We start from the raw sequence: 10,446 nt of genomic DNA, 5'->3' as shown, positions 1-10,446 counted from the left end.
CAGTGTAATAGAACTCAGGAGTAAAGCCCAACATAGGTAATGACATGGAACAGCCAGTTTAAAGCAAATGTATTTAAGCAAGTAAAAATTATTCAAACTGCTAAGGAATTCATTGGTCTCAACAAAAGCAGAGCACAGCCTTTGCTAACACGGAGATTTTCCTAATCTCCTCAGAGGTTTCCTGAAGGCCTTATCATATACTTATTGCTCCTTCTTTGCTGTCCTCAGTCTGGCTGGGACCTCAGCTTGAGCTGCCTCTGTTTGGTGGGTATCGCAGGAGGCTGTTCACAGCTTGGAGAACTGGACCAGGTGTCGGCCAATCTCTGAGACTCTGGCACAGCCTGAAATACATGACACAACAGTGAGAAAGAAAGGTTTGCGGATGAAGCTTGGAAGCCCCCCTCTCTGAATTACAGTCTTGTCTTGTATGAGCTGGGTTGGGATAGGTTTGTACTTCAGTAGTTCTATTCCTCAATGGCGTCTTCAGCCTTGAGGTTAGGCACCAGACTTCCCACACAAGTAGAGTTAGAAACATGAAAAAAAATGATCCTTACAACAAGCTGAGCAGCGTGTTATCTGATCCAGTCAGCAGAGAAAAGGTAGACAGAAAAGATACAGGGATTGCTGGGTGCCAAGTGACCGGAGGTGGAGATTTGGACTGGCATTTCATCTGGTCAAAAATGGGTGGAAGAGGGATTCTGGTTGGCACCCAGCTGGACATAAGCCAGTAGTGTCCCCAGGTGGCTACAAAGGCCAATGGCCACCTGGCCTGTATCAGAAACAATGTGACCAGCAGGACCTGGGCAGTGATCAGGCCCCTGAATGGGGCACTGATGAGGCTGCATTTTGAATCCTGTGTTCAGGAGAGATTTAGATTGGATATTAGGAAAAATTTCTTCACATGAAGGGTTATCAAGTGTTAGATGAGGCTGTCCAGAAAAGTAGTTAAGTCACCATCCCTGTAGGTATTTAAAAGACATGGAGATGTGGTGCTTAGGGACATGGTTTCATGGTGGACTTCGCAGTGCTGGGTTAAGAGTTGACCTAGATAGTCTTATAGGTCTTTTCCAACCTAAAAGATTATATGATTCTATGAATTTCACACTTCCACTAAAAAGATCCCAACTTGCTGCTCTTGCTGAATCCAGTGCCCTTTTGCATGTAAAGTGTAAGAGCCTGCTGGAAAAAAAAAAAAAACCCACAACAAAACAAAACAAAAACCAAAACCCCCACAAAACCAACAAACCCACCATGTAGGAATCTTTGCTAGTTGAAAAAGTGACCTGTAAAACCAACCATGCCAACAGGATTTCAGTTCCAATCTCCTAGTCAGCATTGTTATCCACTTGAGTTCATGGTTGCTAGAGCATGAAAATCTTTAATAAGATCCTTTGCTGATGTCTGAATACTCCTGCACTGGATCTGCATGTCATGCTTAGTATCATAGAATATACTGAGTTGGAAGTAGCCCACAAGGATCATGGAAGTCCATCTTCTGGCCCTGCATAGGACAGCCCCATGAATCACACGATGTGCCTGAGAACATTGTCCAAATGCTTCTTGAACTCTGGCAGGTTTGGTGCTGAGACTTTCCTGGGGAGCCTGTTCCAGTGCTCAACCACTCTCTTGTTCATATGTGAAATGAGTTTGCACTGGGCTCTGCAAGTTTGCTGTCAGTGAGGGGATCAAACATGGCAGCTACAGTTGAGAGCAATAGTGAGAAATGAAAGTGAGGAACAAAAGTAAAATCTTGGAGGAGACATGAAGGCTTTTAAGGTATGTAGAATGCAGAGGTTTGAACCTCCACCAACAGGCTGTAATCTCCAGTATGCAGAGAAAAATTCTGCATCCATTTTTAATGAACTTTTCATGCAGAAAAAAATTGGTTCCATTTTGCCCTGATAAACACTATGTTAAATACTGAAAAACATATGCTACCATTCCAAGCAGAACAGAAATTGCAAGTTTTGCTCAGCTTTACTTAGCAATTTTGTATCTCTTTAGCTGGGTCACAAAGCTGCTTTAACCTGTTTCCTCCTTGCAAGTGTCATTGCTGTGACACCTGAAATGCCAAGTGGTTTTCTAGGAAGCAAAGAATCACCTTAAGCATAGCAACCTGAACCAGCACAGCTCAGGTGGATTGCCTTTTTGTGACCCATCCATCAGACTTCTGATTTTATATGGCTTGCATGAAGAAACCTCTGTATCACCCATTGCAAACAACCTGCCAAATACTTACCGGCCAAGGCCATCGACAAACGAAACTCATCCTGCAAAATTCTCAAAACGTCCTGGAGACCTTCTTCACCCTGCTCCGACAGAGAAAGCACTCAGGGTAAAAGGAGCACTGGCACAGAGCAACGCTGCAGGATGCTTGCGCTGTGAGAGCTGGGACAGTCCCTTAACCTCGTGCCAATTCCAAGCTCTCATACAGATGAATGTTTAAAACTTTGTGATGGATGTGCTCAGTTCATTGCAGATTAATTTGAATGCTTTTCCTTTTGTGATACATCTGAACATGGAAAGAAAACAAAGCTGTTTTTCACTTCTGACATTTTCTAGCTGGTTTCTTCTCTTAGCTTTCAGTTTTTCTCTGCCAATTGGCTTGTTATTTAAAATGTCAAGCCTTACAATGCTGACAGTTTTCAATGAAGTAATGAGAGTTTTGTATATGATTCTGCTTTAAAAACTTTAGTTTATTCAAATACTGATCTGAATCTTCAAAAATAATATATTGTGTGTTTTCCCCTGTGTGACACCAAGAAGCTCAAAATCCAATAAATTGTATATAAGATTTTGAGTTTCCTGTAAAATACTGGATGGTTTTTTTCTTTTCTTTTTTTTTCCTCTTAAATTTTCTTTTTACTTCTTACAATAAAGAATGTTTTGGGTGCAGACAATGTTAGTGCTTGTTCATGTCCTTCCTCTTTGTATGCTAGGGTAATACACTGAGATACATCTTTAGGAATACTCTAACTTACTCATCTTTAGGAATTTAATACCAAAGCACAGTTAAACCCTCCAGATCCCATCTCCATTCTACTTGCATTGTGGAAAAAAAGCAGGCAACTCACAGCAGCACCCTTTTCATGTTAGGCCCTTTTTTTATGTTTACTAGCAAAAGAAACAGTACTGGAAACTCTTCCAGGTTTCTCAGAAGATTCAGGTGACTTCTTGCTTAAAATCTAGCTACTGGAATCCACAGCAACCACACCACTGGACAAGAGTCTCGTTCAAAAGATAGGAAATTTTTTAGAATGAAAAATAAAGATTTTTTTGTTCTAAAGAAAAGTTTGGAATCTCCAATCGAGAGGCTAAATAGCAAAAATTTAGTAAAGTAAACAACTGATGTAATAATATTTGAATTATATTATGTTAACTTTCTGCATCAGAGGCCTAATTCATGACTCTGGATTGTAGAAATATTCCCATAGTTAAGAAGCAGCATACATAGGAAATCGTGAAATTCAGTGGTATTTTTAAATCACAGAAATGTCAGATTTGGGGTGATTCCACTTAAAAATCCATTAAAAAAAAAAAAAAACAGAGAGAGAGATTCTTTCCCAGTGAAAACTTTTTCTCTATGACTTCAATAACAACAGAGTGTTGAAGAGTATGAGAAGCAGGCATATGAACTGAAAGCTCCTCACTCACCTTGTAAGCCAGACCCCATAAAGCTGGTCTTCCAATAAAGACGCATTTTGCTCCCAGTGCCAGTGCTTTTAACACATCACTTCCTTTTCTTATTCCACCATCTAAGTAAACTTCAACTCTGCCTCGTACTGCCTCCACAACTTCAACCAGAGCATCAATCTGCAAAGAAGCATCCAGTCTCACCTTGAGGTCAGCATTTGATTCCAAGAGAAAGAGGATATATTCCAAAGAGACAGGTAGGGAGACAATGCTTCCATAGCATACCTTCTCAAAATAAAATGTGATGATGCATCACAAATAGCTCAGCACCAAAGGCTGCAGGATAAAGTGCAGCTCCCTATTCTGTTTACCAGTTAGTTAATGTGATTTTCCAGTACTTTGCCTATATTGATATTTTTACTAGCACTTCTGGTGAGTGCTTTATGGAAGATTTTATATATAAATTTCAATGAAAATAACTGTTATTAATATTTTACTTTTGTTTGAGACAAATGTTTATAAAAAAGGCTGATGTCCAAACTGCCTACAGTTTACATTTCAACCTAATCCTGGTGACCACCTGTCAAATACCTCCTCAGACCCCCTAAAGCATCTATGAAGGATTTCATTTGCTTTGTATGACAGTCAACAAATCATTTCTTCCAGGTTAAGTCTCCTGATTCCCTAAGGTCTTTTTTGTAGAGTCCAATACGGACTAGAGTCCCAGTTGCTAGTGCAAGGCAGCACCATACAGAGATGCTGGCTCTGGTCCCAAAGGCAGTACAACCAGAGGCAGGACATTACACTAGACCTAATTAACTCTCAGCAAACCCAAATGGCTCTTTCATGCAGTCTCTTGTACCCTTTTGCCTCCTTTTAATTTTTATTTTTTTTTTTTTTTTTTTTTAAGTAGAGCAGCTATAACTAAGAATACTAAGCAGATTTTCCCAGTTAATCCAATTTTTTTTCAGGATTTCAGACTAAAAACTTTCAGGCTGAAATTTTATAGGAGTAGCTCATCAAGGACAGGGACAATAGATTCTATTGTCAGGCTTGGTACCAAAAGAATATCAGAGCCAAACCAGGTATCTACTGCCCTGTCTGTGTATGTAAAGAAACTTTTATGGTAGAAGAACAATTCAATATGGATGCCATTTCTGTTATTATGCCCTCAGCATTTAGACTATAAATATTTTTTATTCATTATTGTCAGGCTTGATGTAGAATAGAAGACAATTCCCTGGTACCTATTTTTATTTTACAAAAGAAAACAGAGAAAAAAACATACATAAGATACTATGCAATGCAAAACTGTAAAATAAGGACAATTGGAAAAACTGAGAGAAGCCAAATTAAACCAGTGGAATACACATATGTCCAAACAATGCTTGATTTCTTTGTACAGTTTAAAAAGCAGGGGAATTTTTTTTCCAGGTAAGTTATCCTTTTTTTAGCTCATGGAAGTCAATAAATTCCCATTTAGACTTGAGTCCATAAATACGCAAGCAGGCCTCTCACTAAATCTAGCTGCGTTGTTTTGCATGTTTTGACAGATGTGAACAATGAGAATACATTATGCTTTCATTTGTACATTTTTGGTTTCAGAGCTTCGTTTTCCTTTTGCTGCAGTGCGCAAAGAGTTTGTGTGCACTGCACCAGCTCATGGAGACACAGGCAGAAAACATTTCCTGACTCAGGCCAGTACTTTATCTGCAGTTATGTGGTTTCTGCAACACTCACAGAACCCTCCCAAGAAGCTGAGAAAATACTTCAGTGGGTAGCTCATGCCAAGTCATGGATCTTACGAGTTTAAAGCTAAAGTACATCTGCACATACTGAACAAATACAAGTCCACCAAAAGTGTGCACACAGAGCTGGTCATAGAGATACCCAGGTTAATGCAAATATGCAGGCTGTAAGCAGTCATGGGACATACATTTTCTCACTTACAGTGGCAGGTCCTTCATCCAGTTGTCTTCCACCATGATTGGACACAATAATTCCCTGAACTCCATGTCTCACTGCCAGCTCTGCATCTTCTTTCGTCAAGATGCCTTTGATGATGATGGGCAGGTGGGTCAGGCTCTGCAGCCAGTAGATATCATTCCAGGTGATGGAAGGATCCAAGCTGTTGGGTGGCAGTCCGTACTCAGAACGGTCATCTCCCTACAGCCATAGAACAAAAGAAAGCCTCATCTGAGCTGCAACAATACATAGGTCCCTTGAAGTCTTTCCTTGCCATAGAAAAGATTAATTAAACTTGCTAACAAACATGTTCATCAGCTCCAGAAAGCATATATCTCTGAAGAAGAATAATTACAGTGCGGGTGGAGATCAGTTTGTCTTAGGCATCTGGATGGGGATTTTGAAGTCGGAACCCAGGTTGGCAGGAGACCAAGGCAGGATGCTGCAGAACCAGAAGGGGAGAAGATACACCCTGGGTAGAGCAGATCCCAAAGCAGCACTTACCCAGTGGTTTCGTCTCATGTAGTACATGCCAGCAGAGTGAATGAAAGGACAGGCTCATTTTACAAACCTCAAAGTCTTGTTCCAAGTTCTTCAGTTTCATGTGGGGCGGAAGGCAGAAACCATTGCGGATATCGTCGCGTCTTTTGCCCGTGTAGGGCAGATCTGCGGTGAGGACAAGGGCCTGGAAACCCAAGGCCTCCGCTCGTTGGACCAGCTGACGGGAAACTGCCCTGTTGCGGTGGATGTAGAGCTGGAACCACCGGAGGCCCCCGGGAGCGGCCGCAGAGATCTCCTCCAGCGTGCAGGTGGAGTACGTGCTGGCAATGTAACAGGTGTTCATGGCTTTGGCTGCTTCAGGACGTATTGAAAAAGAATCAGAAACAAAGTCATTTGAACCGTCTCACCAGACATTAGACACAAATTTGTACTCTTTGCAGAGACTTCCTGAACTCCTGTTTTACGTATATCCTACGAAACACAGTGCAATTATGACCCCTGGATTAAAAGTAGCTGTATTTACCATGCACTAGTGTAGGATCATGGTTAAGAAAGCAAGAAAGAGACAGGCAATTTACCAAGCTGTGTGTTCATTTTGCAACTACTTTTTTTGAAAAACCATGAATTTTTCCTTTATGACTGAGTTTTCACAGGAACGCACTCTCAATTCCAGTTGGTGTACACAGAAATACACAGAAGAAAAGAGTAATTTTAAAGCATCAGGTCTCCAAACCCACCATAGGATTTGTGAAGAGATATCATCCCTCTTTTTTCTCCAAGGGAGACACTGCTTAACCGGTAACAAGGAATTCACAGTCTGAGTCTCATCCACCACTTTTATGACCTATCTAGAGCCACCAGGACTGAGAACCTTGTGTGGTTCTTGGTGTGAGTCAGAAATGGGTCCACTGCCCTTGTCTTAAGTTTGCAGCAGATTCCACAGTGAGGATCTTGTAATAGTGGTAGCTGGAGAAATAGAACAATGCCTATACAGGTTCCCATGCAGAGTGTCAGAAAGTGGGAAAGGAGTTTGCTCCTTCAAGCCTGAAAACTTTTCTCAGTCACACTTCAAGCCATCCTAAAAGCTTCTTGAGGCTTTTACACAAACCACCCTTTTTGCAACATGACAGCAGACCAGAAGAGTACCTCTGGCTGTGCTTTTCTCTCCATCAGGCCATGCTAGCTGGTGGAAACCAGTGGGGGCTATTCCTACGGGAAAGCTGATTTCAGTCCCCAGGATCTTAGTCCTAATATCCATCATGGATACATCCCGCAGCATATGTGGCTGGAAATGAATTCTGCAAGGCAAAAAGAACCACATTCAGGATAGTAGATGTTCAGTGACTTTTCTGAAGTTTCATGGAAACCAGGTTTTCATTTACCAAATACAAGGCAGGAATCTGAGACAATAAATATAGAACAGCATATAACAGAAGCTCTTCATCCTTTCTGTTCACTTTTAAAGGTCAGTTCAGCCAGAAGTTCAACCACTTCCATTTTCCATTAATCATGCTTACTGGCCACAGCACTTAATTTCTTCACTTCCCACTTCAGCTCACCTTGTGGGTCCCTTCCAATTCAGCATATTCTGTGATTCTGTGTCTTGTTCTCCCATTGTCCACCTCCCAGGTTGCTTCTACTTGCAGCCCAATCCCAGGTTGGTGCCTTCCACTCCACCATTCGTACGTCTGTCCTCACTGTACAGTGTGCCTGCCCTCACACTCTGCAGCATGTTCCCCAAATCCCATCCTACTTATGCTTAGACTTCCTGCTTTTCTGCAAGAGCTCCCTGTTGCTTCTCATTCTGTTATAGCTACTCATCTCCTTTCCTGTCATGCTGTGTATACCACACAGTACTGTACCATACCCTACCACTTGCCTGTACCCTCAGCATCACTTATGCCTCACACAATCTGTGTCACAGTCAGGCTGGCATCAGACCATGGAGCATATATCATTCAGGTAAGTGCATTTTGCTTGGGGATCACCTTGAAAAGGCAAGGTCTTAGGTGTCTTTGCTTGTGAAGTCCAAACACTTGCACAAAAATGTAGTTTAAAAGCTCCCAGTACAACACCCCTCATTTCCTCCTCGCATTACCTTTTATATGCCAAGATGTTTTCATCTCGTGTGCTACAGTCATCTGCTCCAGCTGCAAAATAATCCCAAGCAATCTTGGGTAAATACTTTTTAGCGTAGGCTTCAAAGTCTGAAAGACACACCATAGCCATTGCTGAGAGAGGCTCTGGGAACCTTGAAGAAAAGAATAACATGGAGGAGAAATTAGATCCCTGAACTGTCATTCTCTCTTCCAGGGGCTCTCATGTCACTCAGTGCAAACCTTGGAGCTGTCTGTCTTTTAGAGGACCTGCTGAGAGATTGTCTCCGTCTATTGTGCACATCAGTCTATGAATGCATCTTCTCCTCTAGTATGAGAAAAACTTGCAGATGCAGCTATAGGAAGCTTGCATCTCTGTGCCTTTCTTTATTCTGTTTTAAACAGCAGCCTGAAGAGGACATTTTAGGTCCTCTGATCTTTTAGTCGCATAATTCTGTCATAAGTTCCATCTTAAAACTAGTTGAGTTATTTGTTCCACTAATTCTCCTCAAGGTTTGTCCCAGAACATCATTTGCTAGATTACCCCTAAGGACAGCTCCCTGACTGAACAATTAGTTATGGAACACAGTGATGGAATTCGAGATTATGAAATCTGGAAACAAGTAAATGCAGAGTCTACATCTAACCTGCTCCAGCATGAACACATTGTAAAACTATGTCCAGACTCTGAGTGCAAGTGGAACAGCAACTCTGGAAAAAAAACAAAGCATTTTCTACAGATCTTCATTTCTCTTCTCTAAAAAATATCTTCTGGGTGTTTGAATTACATGACATATACTGTAAAATGAGCGTACAGAATTTGGACAAACCACGAGAAAACACTGGCAAAAAATAATTTCTGCAAAATGAAACATGTTTCTAAGAACTACCCTCAGCCTTTCAGGGAAGACAAGTGATGTTGTGTTACCCAGATGTCTAATCAAACCAACATAAATGCTGCCCAGCAAATGCCTGCACTTACATACTTTTGAAGTAGCCAGGACTAAAAGCTGTGCAAATTAATGTTTTAGCAAACCATGGCTGTGTGTGAGGAAAAACATGTACAAAACACAGACAAAATCAATTTGCTAAATTGCTTATTGCAATTACTTCCACAGCTCTGATTAAAATAGGCATTTAGTAAGGTATATGAAAACATGACATTTTTAAACAGCTGTGGTTTAGTCTGATTTTTCTAAAAAACATACAGGAAGAAGTAAATATCCTAATTTTCAGGATTAGCCTCCCACCACAGATTAGCAGGGGTTGCAAGCTTCACCAAAATCAGTCCCGGGTGTCTGATGTTTTACAGTTCTGGCACAGATAAACACACAGGTTGTGTACACAGAAACAACCTGTTAAACTGCAGGCATGGAGATGTCTCAGTGACTGAGGTACCTGTGTTTACGTTTGAAAATTAGGACTTAAAATTCTATGCTAGAAAAGAGCCCAAGATGAGGGACTCATTGAAAGATGAAGAAGAAATGCGACTGATTTCTTCAGCATTATTTTGTCTCATCCGACAGGCATTAGGTAGCCAGTGGTGTAAGTATGCCAAGCCCGCTCTCTATGCGTTCAAGACATCAAGCACTGCCAACAGCACAAGTCTTCACATATATACTGTGACATACTTTAAACAATGTATCGCAACTTCTGCTTTTCCAACTCTTACAAAGGTCAAGACCAGAAAGCACAATAAGATAAACCAAGTCCTCTCGTGGCAGAATAAACTGCAATTTTAAACAACCCAGGCTCAGTCCTGTCTCCAAATTCAGGTCTCAGTTCAGACTTACTTTGGGTTTCAGGGAGAGCTGCAGGAGGTGAGAGCTTCTCCCTCAAGTTTGCTTGCAAACAGGATGTAGAGAAGGTCTTTTCACTGAGTAGATTCTGTTTTTTCTAGAATCAATACGCAACCGTCAGAGATTAAAGCTCAATCCTGTGGTAAACTTTGTACTGTTTGTATAACACTAATGTTGGTTTGCTATCAGGTGGTTAAAAATTCCTTCTAAAAACATGCATCACCTTGTCAGTGGTGCGATTACTTGGGACAGAGCCCTGGAGCTGAGCTCTTTGGCAGCTGCTGATGGCTGTGCATTCATTTAGGAGAGCAATAGTATTTCAGGGGTTTTACTGAATCTCTAAACTGTTGATAACTTGCTGTTTCATGTGCTACAGATTCTACCAAAATGATGATCCACAGACAGAGTGAATTGTTACAACCCACAGCTACAGAGCTTGGACTCTTTACTGG

At 41.3% G+C, this 10,446-nt stretch overlaps 1 protein-coding gene across 2 annotated transcripts; it reads right to left on the bottom strand.

The window, feature by feature from the left end:
- Positions 1 to 52: 52 nt before the first annotated feature.
- Positions 53 to 10,121, bottom strand: HAO2 (hydroxyacid oxidase 2). 2 transcript variants are annotated; one of them, XM_027653623.1, is made up of 8 exons: positions 9,989 to 10,121; positions 8,198 to 8,350; positions 7,246 to 7,397; positions 6,170 to 6,453; positions 5,584 to 5,799; positions 3,655 to 3,813; positions 2,240 to 2,309; positions 53 to 341 (listed from the first exon to the last, which is right to left on the bottom strand). In XM_027653623.1, exons 2-8 carry the CDS (start codon positions 8,326 to 8,328, stop codon positions 286 to 288), a joined length of 1,068 nt encoding a protein of 355 aa, XP_027509424.1. In that variant the 5' UTR covers positions 8,329 to 8,350; positions 9,989 to 10,121; the 3' UTR covers positions 53 to 285. The 2 variants fall into 2 exon arrangements, with proteins under 2 accessions (XP_027509424.1, XP_027509425.1); XM_027653624.1 differs by having other exon boundaries at positions 6,170 to 6,450.
- Positions 10,122 to 10,446: the final 325 nt, after the last annotated feature.

Source organism: Corapipo altera, unplaced genomic scaffold, assembly GCF_003945725.1.
Source record: "Corapipo altera isolate COAL_440 unplaced genomic scaffold, ASM394572v1 61, whole genome shotgun sequence".
In the NCBI taxonomy this organism is placed as follows: domain Eukaryota; kingdom Metazoa; phylum Chordata; class Aves; order Passeriformes; family Pipridae; genus Corapipo; species Corapipo altera.
Note: the sequence above shows the minus strand (reverse complement) of the source record. Positions and strands in the feature narration are given on the sequence as shown.